Genomic DNA, 16,966 nt, shown 5'->3' with positions numbered 1-16,966 from the left:
ACCGAGTAAGCAGCCCCTTTGCCTCCCCAGATGGGCAGCACTTGAACTTGTAGCACTTGAACGTCTCTCCCTTGGCTTTTGATGGATTCCAAGGATGCAACAGATAGGTCAATTTTTAAAATGCACTTACTTGGGGTAAGAGTACTTTAAAATCTTTTAGCAAAGGAAACGGTTTATGGCTGGTATGAACGACGACTTTCAGGTGTGGGGGAAATACGAAAACCAATACACTAGGGAAAGCAACTACTGTTGATGACAGAGACCCAGGAACGGCACTTCAGCCAGGTAGGTTTGTCCCTTAGGTTGGGACCACTTTGTTTTAAGTGCACTGTTGGTAGAACTTAAGATAAATCTAGGACGTTCACAATGAATATTTTAATTTTAATAGTTTTCAATGGAAATACACATTCCAGAAGTCATATAACAAACACATAAGGCCAGCTTTATGCCAATTTTACAAAAACGAAAAGGAAAGATGATATATAAATGACAAGGCCTAATAAAATGACTTTAAATATTGTTTTTTTCCACCAACATTTTTTCCGCCTTTGGATAGGTAGCATCTAACTCCTCTTACTACGAAGTCTGACAATCACTGCAAGATCCTAATATCAGGCCCCAGGTTTATGTCTGGGCCCGGCTTACAACTGGTGGCGGTTTACGTCTGGGACCCAGGTTTACGTCCGGGCCCGGCTTACGACTGGGGGCGGTTTATGTCTGGGCCCCAGCTTTACAGCAGGGCAGGGTTTACGACTGAGGTGGGTTGCCTCTGGGCCGCAGGTTTACGTCTGGGCTCAGCTTGCGACTGGGGAAGGTTTACGGCTGGGCAACAGATTGACGTCTTGGGCACAGGTTTACCACAGGGCTGGGTTTACGACTCAGGGGTGTTGCATCTGGGTCCCAGGTTTACGTCTGGGCCAGTCTTACAACTGGGGGCGGTTTATGTCTGGGTCCCAGGTTTAGGGCAGGGCCGGGTTTACGACTCAGTGGGGACGTTGCCTCTGGGACCCAGGTTTACATCTGGGCCCGGCTTACAACTGGGGGCGGTTTACGTCTGGGCCCCAGGTTTACGGCAGGACCGGGTTTACAGCTCGGGGGAGGGGCGGCGGTTGCCTCTGGGCCCCAGGTTTATGTCTGGGCCTGGCTTATGACTGGGGGCGGTTTACGTCTGGGCCCCTGGTTTACATCTGGGGGCGGTTTACGTCTGGGACCCAGCTTTTCGGTAGGGCCCCAGGTTTACAGCAGGACTGGGTTTACAACTCGGCGGAGAGGTGGCGGTTGCCTCTGGGCCCCAGGTTTATGTCTGGGCCCGGCTTACAACTGGGGGCGGTTTACGTCTGGGCCCCATGTTTACGGCAGGGCCGGGTTTACAGCTCGGGGGAGGGGCGGCGTTTGCCTCTCTGCCCCAGGTTTACATCTGGGCCTGGCTTACGACTGGGGGCGGTATACGTCTGGGCCCCAGGTTTACGTCTGGGCCCAGCTTGCGACTGGGGAGGGTTTATGGCTGGGCACCAGATTGATGTCTTGGCCCCAGGTTTACCACAGGGCTGGGTTTACGACTCAGGGGTGTTGCATCTGGGTCCCAGGTTTACGCCTGGGCCCGGCTTATGACTGGGGGCGGTTTACGTCTGGGTCCCAGATTTAGGGCAGGGCCGGGTTTACGACTCAGTGCGGGCGTTGCCTCTGGGCCCCAGGTTTACGTCTGGGCTCAGCTTGCGACTTGGGTCGGTTTACGTCTGGGCCCCAGATTTAGGGCAGGGCCGGGTTTACGACTCAGTGGGGGGGTTGTCTCTGGGCCCCAGGTTTACATCTGGGCCTGGCTTACGACTGGGGGCAGTTTACGTCTGGGCCACAGGTTTACGTCCGGGCCCGGCTTACGGCTGGGGGCGGTTTTCGTCTGGGCCCCAGCATTATGGCAGGGCCGGGTTTAAGACTGAGGTGGTATATGCCTAGTAGTGGGATTGCTGGGTCATATGGTAGTTCTATTTTTAGTTTTTAAGGAACCTCCATACTGTTCTCCATAGTGGCTGTACCAATTCACATTCCCAACAGCAGTGCAAGAGTGTTCCCTTTTCTCCACACCCTGAGGAAAAAAAAAAAAAAAAAAAGATCCTAATATCAACTTTCTAGTTCCAGCTTACTCTTCCCTAAGCCTTTCCTCAGCATCTCCGCATCATCTTTTCTATACAATAAAAGTAAGTTCTACTTCAGCCTTTAATTTGCAACCCCACACTGTTGTACTAGGCTGCAACAATCAGCCTAGTAAATTAGGATAGGCCCTCCAGGGGACTGTCCCTATAAAGAATAGAAAATTGCAAATCAAACATTGTATTCATGGGTGTAAGGAAAATGAACTTTTTTTTCCAAAAAAATCTAGATTCATTGTTGAATGTTGCAGATATTTTGTCTCTCAATCAGCTCTGAAGGTAAATGGAGATTTTTCTCTGGAGGCTGCAATAGAGGATCTTTGGCTAACAGGTCAGCCATAATTTGTGAACGCACGTATCCTACAATTAAATGAGAGGGATTAAGTGACAGCATATCTGGATGTGCATGGTGGCTACTTTAGTATATACACGTTTCAAAATTTATTGAGCTGTGTGAAAAAGTCAAACCTGGAAGACTTTAAGATTTACTATCAAGCTGTTTATTACTACAAACAAGATAGTATGGGAATGGCAAAAGGATACATGTATAGATAAATGGAACTGAATTGAGACACCTAAAACAGACCCACCTTATATGGTCAAATTATTTTTTTTAAAAAGACACTAGAGCTATTCAATGGGGAAAGGAATATTATTTCAATAAATAGTGCTGGAACAACTGGATATCTATGTAGTGAAAAAACCTACAATCCCTACCTCACAATATACACAAAAGCTAATTTGAGTTGGATCATAGATCAAACCATACAAACTAAAGCTATAATGTTTTATAAGAAAATACATGAGAATATCCTTGTGACCTGGTAGTAAGCAAAGGTTTTCTAAATATGACACAAAAAGAAGTAAAAAATACAATGATACATTAGGCTTTAACAACATTAAAAAGTCTTCTCATGAAAATATACCATTAAGTAAGTGAAAAGTCAAGTCACAGATTGGAAGAAAATAGTTACAAAAGATATCTGACAAAGACTATGTCTCCAGAATATATAATGAACTACTACAGTTCAGTTTAAAAATGGAAACACCCATTTTTTAAAACAGTCAAAAGCTTAAACACACTTCAAAGAGGAAGATATATTAATGGCCAGTAAGCACATAAAAAGTGTTCAATATCATTAGCTGTCAGGGAAATAGATATTAAAACTACATTGAGATAACACTCCACTCAGTAGCATGGCTAAAATTATAATGTCTGAAAACATCAAATCTTGGTGAAGATGTGGAAAAACTGGAATTCTTATACATTTTTAGTGGGACTATAAAATGTTATAGCCACTTTGGTTTGACAATTTCTTATACATTTAAACATAAATTTACATAAATATCCTTTTGTTCCCAGAAACACTTCACCTAGATATTCTTCCAAGAGAAATAAAAACACATGTCCATACAAAAAAAAATTGTAGCAAGAATGTTCATAGCATTTTTATTCACAATAGCCCAAACTTGAAGCAACCCAAATGTCCATTATCAGGACACTGGTAAACAAATTGTGGTATATCCATGCAATGGAATACTACTCAGCAATAAAAAGTAATAAACTTTTGATATACTCAACAATATGAATAAAACTCAGAGCCATTATGCAGAACACAACAGCGTTCATATTCCATTATTCCATTTACAATAACTTCCCGAAGACATAAAAGTGAGGTGCAAAATATCAGCACAGTGTTTTTCAAAAATAATGCAGAGGATAATGACAATGAAAATGATGATTCTACTAAGTATAACATTATTGATCAAGTAGCTACTAAATTTAGGCACAGCTAACAATGCAGAATGAAGTAGACTACTCCTATTAGGCCCATTTTACAGAAGAAAGAATTGAAGCACATAAAGTTTAAGTTACTTGTCCAAGGCCACACAAGGGCTGAATCAGTTTTACAAACCAGAACCTGTGCTCCTGAGCACAGATTGACCAGGTCTTTCTTCTCAGTTTTAGGTTTTTCTGGTTTTCTCAGCTGTAGGGATAAGAAGGGGAGAGAGAAGGAAAGAGAGGGCCAAAGAAAGAGTGAGAGATGGAAGTACAAGTATCTGTAGTTATCAAAGAGCAGAGCAGGAAACTACTGTGAATGTCTTTACATCAAAGGTTGTAAAAATTTTGGGGAGTCTGGGTTGGTGGTCTGCAAGCAAGCTATGTATTCTATAGTGATTAAGTATTGTGCTGAGGTCAGGAGATGAATCATATATGTAAAAGCTGAAAGCTAAAACATTAAAGCTAGAAGAAAATGTAGGAAAATATATTCACAATCTGGGGATAGGAGAGATGTCTTAGAGTAAGATGCCTTAACAATAAAAGAAAAAATAAAGAAATTAGATTTCATCAAAATTAAAAACTTTTGCTCATCCAAAATCACCATAAAGTAAAAAGGCAAGCCACAGAGTAGAAGATATTTGCAATATTCTTAACTGAAAATGACTCTAGTATTGAATGTATAGAGAACTCATAGAAATAATAACAAAAAGCCAAGCCATATAAAAATGAGCAAAATACTGGAATAGGCTTTCTTCACAAAAGAGAATTTCTAAATGGACAAAAGACCTAAGAGATGTGCAATATCATTACTTATTAGGGAAACACAAATTAAAACTACAATGAGATACCTTTATGCACCCATAAGAATAAGTAAAACTTCAAAGACAGAACGGCAAATGCTGACAAGAATGTGGAATAACTTACAATATCTTGCTGCTGTTGAGAAGGTAAAATCACACAGTCATTCTGGAAAATTGTTTTGGCAGTTTCTAATAACGTACACCTACCCTGTGACTGAGCAATTCTACTACAAAGTATATACTGAAGAAAAATGAATGCACATGTCTACAGAAAGGAATTATACAAGCATATTCATAGCAGCTTTGTTCACAATAGCCAAAACTAGAAATAGCTCAATTATCCATCAACAGTGATATGGACACACACAGGAATAACCTTCATGAATAACACCAAAGTAATACACTCAGAAACACAGATGCATCAAAAACATTATGTTGCATGAAAAAAAAAGCCAGACACAAAAAGTATATTTATTTATGTGAATTTCAAAACAGTCAACACTAATCTATGAAGATAGAAATTAGATGGTTTACATCTACTTAATTATATGTTCTTGTTGAACCATTTTGAGGAATTTACAGACATCATGATCATTGAACCTAAGTACTTCAACATGCAAATGACTTCATCTCTGATTATCATTTATGGATTCCAATATTCTGTTTTTTAATCCACTAGACTGCGGTCAGCAAACTCTTTTCTGAAAAGTACCAGATAGTAAATATTTTAGGCTTTGCAGGCCGTATGGTCTCTGTTACAACTGCTCAACTCTGCCATTGTAACACAAAAGCAGCCATACATAATACATAGATGAATAGGCCTGGCTCTGTTCCAAAAAAAAAAAATTTACAAAAACAGGCTGTGAGCCACATTTGGCCAGTAGGCAATAGTTTACTGACCCCTGCACAAAAATCACAATTCCTTTTCATGCTCAAATTATCACAACATATGCCACTGGGAATTCCTTAAAGCTGGCTATGTGTTTTTGAAAAGATCCTAATAGTTTGTTAATGAACATTGCTTTCTGGTCCAAGCTTTCCCATGCTCACCTTGTAATTCCCCTGCACCATTCCTGGAAGTAGTCATTTCTTTAAGAAGTCTGCTTCATTTTGTGGGCAGTGGTATTAAAGACCAAAACCTGGACACTGTGGATACTCATTGAGCTTTGGGTGATGTTGCTTTTAAACCAATTCAGTTTACAGTGCTAAGATAGATTCTAACTGAATTTATTTCTTTTACATGTGTCAAATACCCATTTAAAAATAACAGTGTGTGTGTATCTATTATAGATTTTTGGTTTGTGATTACCAGAGGTTTATATATAGTAATCTCTATATCTGTATCTATGTATGATTATTTTAAGTTGCTGATCTCTTAAGTTCAGACGCATTTTAACAACCCTGCATTTTTACTCCCCTCCTCCTATGATTACTGTTTTTGACATCATATTTTACATCTTTCTGTGTTTCCATTAACTACTTATTGTGGCTATAGATGATTTTACTACTTTTGTCTTTTAACCTTCCTACTAGGCTTTATAAGCAGTTGATCTACTACCTTTATTGTATATTTGCCTTTACCAACTAGATTTTTCCTTTCATAATTTTTATATTTCTAGTTGTGGCCTTTTCTTTTCTGCTTAAAGTAGTTCCTTTAACATTTCTTGTAAAACTGGTTTCATAGTGCTGAACTCTTTTAACTTTTGCTTGTCTGTAAAACTTTTGATCTCTCCTTCAAATCTGAATGAGAGCCTTGTGGGGTAGAGTATTTACATTTTTCCCATTCATCACTTTAAATATATCATGCCACTCCCTTCTGGCATGCAGAGTTTCTGATGAAAAGTCAGCTGATAGCCTTATGGGAGTTCCCTTATATGTAACTTGTTGTTTTTCCCTTGCTGTTTTTAATATTCCCTCTTTATCTTTAATTTTTGCCATTTTAATAACGTGTCTTAGTGTGATCCTCTTTGGGTTGATTCTGTTTGGGACTCTCTGTTCTTCCTGGACCTGAATGTCTGTTTCCTCTCCCAGGTTAGGAAAGTCTTCAGCTATTATGTCTTCAAGTATGTTCTCTGTCCCTTTCTCTCTGTCTTCTCCTTCTGGGACCCGTATAATACAAATGTTAGTATGCTTGATATTGTCTCAGAAGTCTCTTAAACTGTCCTCATTTTTAAACATTTGTTTTTCCTTTTTCTCTTCAGCTTGAGTGGTTTCCATTGCTCTGTCTTTCAGTTTGCTATTCTGTTCCCCTGTATCATCTAATCTGCTGTTGATTCCTTCTAGTGTATTTTTATTTCAGTTATTCTTCAGCTCTATTTGGTTCTTCTTTATATTGTCTAACTCTTTGTTAAACTTCTCACTGTGTTCATCAATTCGTCTCCTGAGTTCCTTGAGCATCTTGACCACTCCCTGTCCTTTAATATTTTTGTTGTGAAAACATCCACAATGTTTTCCAACTTTGTTCTTAAACAACTACAGGTTCTTGCACATTTCTCTCTTTCAGGTCCTCTCTCTCCATTTCTCCCTCCCCATTCTGATACAGAATAAAAACAGTTCTCGGGCTTCCCTGGGGGCGCAGTGGTTGAGAGTCCGCCTGCCGATGCAGGGGACGCGGGTTCGTGCCCCGGTCCGGGAAGATCCCACATGCCGTGGAGCGGGTGGGCCCGTTAGCCATGGCCGCTGAGCCTGCGCGTCCGGAGCCTGTGCTCCGCAACGGGAGAGGCCACAACGGTGAGAGGCCCGCGTACCGGAAAAAAAGAAACAAAGAAACAACAAAAAAAGAACAGTTCTCTTCTCTCAGGATCTGGCCTGGGTCTCTGCACAAGCCTCCTGGGAGGTCTTGTTGTCCTTGACCATGCCTCCCCTTCTTCTTTTCCTCCTCCTGAAGTTTCCCTTTTGGCCCTGACCTTTTCCCCATGCCCACGCACTGACCCACCACCCACTGAGACTGAATGCAGTTGAGTTGAGTGTGTGGAGCTCAAGCAGCACAGATGGTGCCCTGTAGGCCCCTCCATTGTCCCACCTGTGGGACATTGCACACTTCAAAATCAATTGACCAAAATAGAGCCCTTTAAAATAAGACTTTCCGTTTTGAAAAACCTTTCTTCTATTTCTGCTCTCAGAGTTCTTCAAAGGACTAAAAGCTTAAAGGCTACAATGTATGGAAATAAAGACCAACCAAATGAGAAAAGCAGAGGCAATTTATTCAGAGCTTGCTATTATTACAAGGGAGTCAGCCAGGGTCACTTGCATTTTAGCAGAGGCTCAAAGGCAGAGGAGTAGGAAAGCTTTATAGTGAAAAAAAAGGGAAGGCTTCAGGTGTGCCCTGATTGGAGAAGCTGTAGGTGGACTAACTAGAAGCCAGGCATCCTGTATGACTGGTTGGGGGTGCATATTTGGCTTTCTCTAGTTGGTTCTATGTTGCAATGGGGACAAAAATTAGGGAAATTTTTATTTATTAATGAAGTCCTGGCCATTTTGAGCCAATTATTCCAGAACTTATTGTTTAGCTTCCTGGATTGTTACTAGAGATAACAGTCTGACTTCCTACAAATCTGACTTATAGCAGGTTAGCTTCCTGAGGGTTTATTGTTAGATAGAAAGTGTTGGTTTCCTGGGCAGGTGGCTGCAGGTTGTGGATCAGAGTTCTATATTTCTCTACCATCTAGCCATTGTCTATTTTTATGTTCAGACTCTCAAAATGCATTGGTTCCACAAGTCCTAAATGAGCTCCTTGGGTGTTAAGCTTGCCTTGGGTCCCACTCAGCTGGTGGTGGGGTGAGGAGAGTGCCCTCCCTGGGCATCTGGGGAGGTGGGTACTGACTTCTGAAGCTGGTGAGGGTCAAGGCAGGGCGAGACCATTCAGGTGCCCTAGTTTCAGAATCACCCTACACAGTGGCTTCAAATGTGACAACTTAATTTGTGGATCTAATCTTCCTAGTTTTATGAGGCTTTGGAGCCTGCCTAGTCATATTGCAGAAAGTGGGTGGAATCCATTTGTGTTAAATGAGAGATCACTCTCTATTACAATGAAAATAGGAAGTTTACTGTGTCTCTGTGGCGTAAGTGCATTTTGCCGTTACCCAAAGTTTGGTCATTCCATCATACCAGGGGAAGGTGTAAATCTTTTACAATATACAAGCTGGTATCAGTAAATTGCTCACTTACCTTTCTGTCATCTAATGGCCACTTCTTGTCCTCTCATATCCTCCCAGAAGATCTGTTGGGAAGAAATGTACAGTTGGGAGACACGAACTTTCTAGAAACAGGAACAAGAGAGGCCTGATATAACCTGTGTTTAAGAGCATTGGTTCTGGATGAAATCATCTTTTTCTTCTTTGGGCTAGTAACAAATTTTATGTACTTCATTTTTTTTAACTGTATAAATAGTACCTTACCAGCCAGATGTGCCTGGATTTAGTAATTGTTCAATCAATAATGTTATCAGTAGAATCATGATCATTGTTATTATCTTCTGCCTTATTTTTGATGAAGGCATTTCCTCCTTTGTTTGTACCTTTGTACCCTTTACACATTGTTTTTTAAAGTGGGTTGGTTTCATGGCTCTATGATTACAAATAATGCTGTAGTCATCATTTTTGTACAGATATCTTTTGTCACTTGTGCAACTATTAGGAAACAAGTTGGTATAATTTATTCTTTTCTGGAGCATATAGACAAACTAGGTCTCTAAAAATTCAAAAGATGTACTGCCTAGGTTGGTTTATGGATACTGACAATCACTTATATAAATTGAAAATAAGAGAAATTAAGTATTTTTGTAAAAGGTAAGTGTTACTGTTTATAATTTCAGAGAGTATTTGGCTCCTTTCAGTTTTCATAGATAATTACTTTGTGCCTTTTCTATGTGTATCCCTGAAGTTATTATTACTATTACTATTAATTATTTTGAGTAATGAGATGACTTTCCCATGCTCACCAAATCAAAAATGCCACCTGCACCATTGTCATCTGGCCATTCTAACAACAGAAAAAAAAAAGCAGTTATTTATATAAAATTAAGAACCTAACATGCTAAAGATATGATCTGAGACTCTACAGATTTCACCAGTTTGTGATGTATGAGGATTTCTACTCTGGCTCATTGTTCTTAAACTAGAACATGTGACCCATAACTTATCACTGACTTTGGTTCAAATAAATAAAACAGCTCAAGCTTTAGATACTCTAAAAATTAGCATAAATGTGTTACCTAGAAGAGTCCATAATTGTGAAATTACCCTTTACTATTTACTGGCCAGCTATCTTACCTTTTTGAACTAAGGACTTAAAAAATTAATCAATCAGTCAATTAAAAAGTTTACCTTGTTAGCTAAGGTTGACCAAACTGATTCTTGAGCCCTATTCTCCTAGTTAGGCCTAGGTGGACTGGAAAATTGGGTATGAAGTAGATTCCAAATTACTTATGATATTTGTGATTTTACTCATACTTCTTCCACTAATATTCATGTGTATAAATGTTGGTACAGAACCATTATCCTGTGGTAACATCCTACTGATTATTATGTATCAAAAAGAGACTGAGGCTGCCATAGTCAAATTGGCTCCATTAGAAGCAGAATTTTGACCAAATGCTGGCAGGTTAAAAATTCTGAAGAGGGGCTTCTCTGGTGGTGCAGTGGTTGACAGTCCTCCTGCCGATGCAGGGGACACGGGTTCGTGCCCCAGTCCGGGAAGATCCCACATGCTGCAGAATGGCTAGGCTCGTGAGCCATGGCTGCTGAGCCTGCGTGTCCGGAGCCTGTGCTCTGCAATGGGAGAGGCCACAACAGCGAGAGGCCCACGTACCGCAAAAAAAAAAAAAAAAATTCTGAAGAGGAAAATGGCACAAACCTGGTCTAACTAATACAGAGGTTCCAATGGATGGGCACTGGCAGACATAACTTGTCATGCACAATTTTTAGCTAAATTTTCAGCGCTATCCAGAAAACCTCAAAATCACTGACATTGGTTTCTCCCATGGACCAGTGAGATTGTTCCTAAGGCAGACTGCTCAGACTGTCCTTTTAGAGATTCCAGAATATCAGCTTATGAAAAAAAGGAAGCGGAGAGAGAGAGAAATCTGTCATTCCCTGGTTGTGTTTTCTTTTCTTCCCTCTCACCTATTTTGTTTTAATATATTTGGCGGGCCAGGGTGGGAGGGGGGCTTTATTTGAAGATCAACAGTTCTCCTTCATATATGAGAGTGAATTATGTACTCATAATTGTCTCTGAGTTATTTTTTAACACTATCTATTAATAAGGACACATAACATACAAATACATATACACACATTTATAATACTCATGATTTACTTTTTTTTTTTTTTTTTTTTTTTTTTTTTTTTTTTGCGGTATGCGGGCCTCTCACTGCTGTGGCCTCCCCCGCTGCGGAGCACAGGCTCCGGACGCGCAGGCTCCGGACGCGCAGGCTCAGCGGCCATGGCTCACGGGCCCAGCCGCTCCGCGGCATATGGGATCCTCCCAGACCGGGGCACGAACCCGTATTCCCTGCATCGGCAGGCGGACTCTCAACCACTTGCGCCACCAGGGAGGCCCATGATTTACTTTTTAAATGAAAATGTGAGTTTACATTCATATACCTTGGATCCTCTAAAGACTAGCAGGAGAGTAGCAGGAAGAAGCAGCAGAGTGCAGAAAGCTGACAGCAGAACTGAAGAGCAAAAAGATCTCTGCTATGAGCCAGAAAGTGAAAAGGCAGGCTGTAAAGGAGAAATATATCTCTCGTGGTTCAGAAAAGCTGGTTGCTGGGCTGAAATGCATTTTTAAAAATGTCCGGTGTCTCTCTGGTACTCAGATCCTAAACCCAGCTGAAAAAAAATTTCTGATCCTACTCAAAAACATTTGAATCCAGTGGTAAACCAAATCTAATTAATCTAACAAAACCAAACCCAACTCAAGACAGACACATTAGATTGACTCAGCCCTTCACACTAGAGGCCTGATAGAAAAATGGGTATGTCCATACCTGGGAGTAAATATTTACTTCTGTCTCTACACTGTCAAACACACTGTCTGGCACATATTAAAAAGTTACAAGAGGCACTGTGAAGCAAAAAAAGTGACATATAATCAAAAGAAAAAATCAGTCAGTAGAGACAACCCCCAGGTGGACTAGATGCTGGACTATTATACAAGGGCTTGAAAATAAACATAAGAAATATGTTAAATGACCTAGCAAACAAAAAAGTAGGCAACATATGTGAGTAAAAAAAAAAATGTTAATCAACGTAAAGAAAACACTGTTTTCCATGATAAAAGTACATGAACATGGCTAAATATGAAAGTGTTATGTTCATTAATGAACTTAGAAAAGCATGATTTTGTCTCATTTTTTATGGGATGTCCTCCCTCCTCACTGTCCCTCCAGGAGCACTCCCTCATCCCTAAGACAAGAGGATGGGGGTGCTCAGCTGTCCCCTCTATCCTTTGAACACAAAATGCACTGTTACCCTTAGGAGCCCCTCTAAGGGAACTCCCGAGTTCAGACCAGAAGAATCAAGGCCCATAAATACTTCTGGTTGGGAGATGTGATTGCATCATCTCTGGAACAATGGAGTCTGTTTCTGGGGAAGATTAAATGGTTTTTTTTACTCTCTCTCTCTTCCTCCTCCTTTCATTAATTGTTTCTGAGTGTTTTGTAGGCCTTCCTTTCAATCTTCTTTTTCTCTTTGAAATCTTGGAGGTTGAACAAGAAGGAGGGGATGCAAATCTTAGTGAAGTCTTCTCAGTTACCACTGAGCATGGTGGTCAAGGGGAAGGGCTCTGCAGGCAAACTGCCTGGGTCTGAGTGCTGGCTCTCACTGTCACAAGGATGGGACCCTTAAAATTAGCTCAACCTTTCAGTGCCTCAGCGTTCTCATCTGCAGCAAGGGCGTGGTAATATCCTACACTATCTTTTAGGATTGTTATGTGAACTTAATAAGTTATTACATAGTAAAGCACTGAGGAACAGTGCTGGTCACACAGTAAAGCTCCAAGAAAGCTGTTATTATTGTTATTATTATTAAGCCATTTATTTCCACTTCTAACTGTACCACTGCTGACTTTCAACATTCCCTAGAATAAATTAGGGATGTTTAGTGGCTTGGTTGGCCGCTTCTCCTGCATCTTAGTGACCAATATCTGGAAAACTGGTTACTGGCAAGGTTTGATACTGATCTAACTGAAGTGCAGACAGTTCAGCAGGGAACTGGATCAAACTTCATCAAATCCTTGGACCTTATGCAGGCACGACGATTTTTCAGCTCATGGTAGAAAGTCTTTTGCACGTGATTCTAGGAAGTGCTTTTAATATCCATCCAGACCTACCCAAATATTATAAGAAAAATCCAGGTATGTATCAGTGACCCCTTCATTTTTGTTGTTCTTAAGAAATCAAAGTAGGAAATTTTAGTTTACCTGGAATTTGTAGATTTCCTCTTTCAGTTATGATGGAGTATCTGTAGTAAACCAGCACACACCCTGAAAACAAGTAGATAAAATCTAATTTAAAGGAATTCTGTTTGAAGTCTTTGGAAAGCTACCAATGCAGTTAGGACACACAGAGCCAGTTCTAGAGAGAAGCTCATTGGAATGAAACCAATTCTCTGCTTTTTCCCCTCAGGGCATTTGCCAGTTCTTGGCAAGGAACAAGAGGCTGAGAAGCTGGGTAGAGGGCAGCTGCTAAGAGTCAGAAAAAAATAGTAGCACTTTAAGTAATCTCATAGGATCAGGGATTGGGAATTGAGGAGTAGGGGGTCGGAGAGGGGGCAGGGAAGGCTTGTGGAGCTGTCCAAGTATTCAGACTTGAGGAGCCAGGATCCTGGAGTGCATTGGGAAGTGAGCTGGACACTTGGTAAAGGCTTTCCCCTCAAAGCATTTGCAGATGCAGCTCTATGCCGGCAAGAAGCTATGAAAGAAAGCAGAGTACAGCTGAAAGAAGAGCAGTTTTCAGTGGTATCATGGTACAAAGGAGATAGATATAAATTGAAGTTCAAGACCCTCCAGAGAGATGGTGCTTCTCAGATGGGAGCCCTAAAGCAGCAGCCTAGTTGTGTTGGAAAAAACAGATATATATTAAGACTTCCCAGGAGGGCAAACAAACTGTAAATCAGTTTAGTCATGGAATAGATTGAGGCAATCTGCCCCTCTATAATATCCCCCCACCAATAACTTTATTCAAAGTCTCCATCGTTTTTCACACATCCGGGCCATTACTCCATCACATTTTCCAGGCATTGAAAGAAATAAGACCAAGAAGAAAAAAGCAAACAATAGAAACTGACTCATAATATGATTAAGCTATTGGAGTTACCAGATAGGAACAGTAAAATATGTATATTTTAGGTGTTCAAGGACGTAGATGACAAGATGGAAACTTACATCAGAGATTAGAAATCTATTAAAAAATCAAATGGAAATTCTAGAACTGCAAACAGTAATTATTGTGATATAACTTACAAATAGTACAATGCATGTATATAAAGTGCACAGCTTGATGAATCTTGACAAATGTACTTACCCTTGTAACCACTGGCCAGACCAGGTTCTATAGAACATCAACTCAGGAAGTTTCCCTCATGTAAGTTTCCAGTGAAAATACCTCAAAGAAGCAACTACTCTTCTGATTTCTATGCCTACAACTTAGCTTTGCCTCTTCTGCCTGTCTGGAACTAACTGGAATCATACACGAGTAACACAGAGGAATATTAAAATAGCTATGTTTTGGATATTCAAAAACATTCTGTCCAGAGGCATCCTTTGCTGAACATAGTGTTTTGGAGGGATTTATTCATGTTATTGTGAATATTAAGTTTTGAATATTAAAACTCATTTCTTCCTAATTATTTTGCATTTTACTATTATCTATGCTCTTGAGGTTTACCATCTTAACCGTTTTTAAGTGTACAGTTCAGTGGCATTAAGTACGTTCATGTTATTATGCTACTATCACAACTCACCATCCATCCACAGAACTCTTCATCTTGCAAAACTGAAATTCTCTACCTATTAAACAATAACTCTCCATATCTCCCTCCCCCCAGCCCTTGGTAACCACCATTCTTTTTTTTTGTTGTTAAACAAAGAATTGCTTTATTAATACAAACTATTAATACATACCCACAGACTATAAAGTGCTAAGAAATTTAAATATCTAAGTCATAGCAAACAGGTGACAATTCAACATCCAGGGTCGACAGAATGCTTGAGGGAGACTGCAACAGATTAGACTCCCACGGTAGAGGAGGCATCTTCAGAGGTGAAGGGGGGCCCAGGTTTAACAGCTGTTCAAGCTCCCTCTCCTCATCAAGAATCATGAGAGGCACTCCATTCAAGGGCATGTGTGCAATCTGGTGCTCTTCAGGCAGGTCGAAACTCTCGAAATCTAATGGGTTGAAGGGAAAGAATTTTTCTATTTCTGGATAGGTGTCATCTGAGGCAGGAACAGAGCTTTTTGCTTTAATGGTCTTCTCAGTCATCTTTTTGGTAGAGAAGGCTGTCTGTTTCTGTTTGAGGGGTCCATTAGTCTTTATTGACTTTTCTGTAGCTCTGTTAACAGTTCCCAAAGCCTTTCTGGCAGCTTTAGGTAAAGCTGGTGGAGCATCAAACATTTTGCCAACATGTGGTGTTGAAACCTGAGATCTCCCATCTAAAGCTTTCACTGAAGGCCCAGACCCCAGCTTCAGCCCGTCCTTAGGAGCCACACGGGTGCCTGGTTCTCCATTTTCCTTGTCAACATAGATCAGAGTAGCCATTCTGGATTACGTTGGGAACAACTGCCAAACTCTTCTGAGACACGGTCTCGGTAACCACCATTCTTATTTCTGACTTTATTAGTTTGACTATTCTAGGTACCACATGTAAGTGGAATCGTACCCACTTAAAAAAATGTGAATTTCACCACATATAAGTAGAATCTTTTGCCCTTTTGTGACTGGCCTATTTCACTTAGCATCATAATGTCTTCAAGGTTCATCCATATTGTAACATGCATTAGAATTTCCTTTTTTAAGGGTGAATGGTATTCCATTATATGTATTATATACCACATTTTGTTTACCCATTCCTTTGCTGAATGGACAATTGGGTTGCTTCCACCTTTTAGCTATAGTGAATAATGCTGCTATGAATATGGTTATACAAAGATCTCTGAATCCCTGCTTTCAATTCTTCTGGGTATGTACCCAGAAGTAGAATTGCTGGATCATATGGTAATCCTATTTTAAAAAAATTTTTGAGGAATTGTTATACAATTTTCCATAGCAGCTGTACTGTTTTACATTCCCATCAGCAATGCATAAGAGTTCCAATTTCTCCACATCCTTGACATTTGCTTTTTTTTTTTTTTTAAGAGTGACCATCCTAATGGATGTGAGGTGGTATGTCTATAGTATTTATGTGGTGGATATAATATCTATATATATTATGGTGTGCTACTTAGCATCCCTTCCCACCTCTGTATTCAGTGATGTCTCATTGGTAGCTTGAAATTGGCCACAGTGAGAGTATTTACTCCACAGAGATAGGCAAATGTTACAAATCAGGACTTTATCCCCAGGAGTGCTTGTTGTTAAACACTTATCAGCACGCCATTGAAATGGAGGCTTAGGAAGTGGGAAACAAGGTAATCCCTCTCACTCCTGTTGTGCCTGTGACTCTCTTTATAGTCTCAGCTGCTGTGTCACTAAAAACTATTGCTTGCATTTGCCATCCATTCCCTCCATTCCATGACCTAGGTCTTACTGGGCTCTGTCAAGGGCCATTTCCAATGGCTTTTTGGCAGCCCAGGCAACTCTATCAAGACCCAAAGTGAAAGAATAAATAAATCTGTTAGATTTTTAAAATCAGCACCAACGTTAAGTATCCATTAATCATATTAAAAGAGATAAAATATTTTAAGGGCTTTGACAAAGTGGAAAGTAAATTGTAGATCCAGAATTCAACTCAAAACAGACATTAGTAGAGTATAATGTTTATATAGAATTTTTTAAAAAAGCAATGCAAAAACAATCATCTGTTAAGTAGCAAAGTTGGGTGAGGGTGAGAGTTCAGAAAGTTAAAATTGACTTCTTGTTAAATGAAACCCCTACATGTTTCCCTACTTCAAGGGAAAGAAATCCAACATTGTATTGGGATATATTAATTATTATTGAATGAAAAGATTATGATTAATGAAAAATCATTATGCTAAATTTATTAGTCATACTTCGAACATATACTCCAGTTTTTGATCA

At 40.1% G+C, this 16,966-nt stretch overlaps 1 protein-coding gene across 1 annotated transcript; it reads right to left on the bottom strand.

The window, feature by feature from the left end:
- Positions 1-14,830: 14,830 nt before the first annotated feature.
- Positions 14,831-15,530, bottom strand: LOC132482057 (securin-like). Its single transcript, XM_060087082.1, has one exon. It carries the CDS (start codon positions 15,485-15,487, stop codon positions 14,879-14,881), a length of 609 nt encoding a protein of 202 aa, XP_059943065.1. The 5' UTR covers positions 15,488-15,530; the 3' UTR covers positions 14,831-14,878.
- Positions 15,531-16,966: the final 1,436 nt, after the last annotated feature.

This window comes from Mesoplodon densirostris, chromosome 2, assembly GCF_025265405.1.
Source record: "Mesoplodon densirostris isolate mMesDen1 chromosome 2, mMesDen1 primary haplotype, whole genome shotgun sequence".
Classification (NCBI taxonomy): domain Eukaryota; kingdom Metazoa; phylum Chordata; class Mammalia; order Artiodactyla; family Ziphiidae; genus Mesoplodon; species Mesoplodon densirostris.
This window is presented reverse-complemented; position numbering and strand designations above follow the sequence as displayed.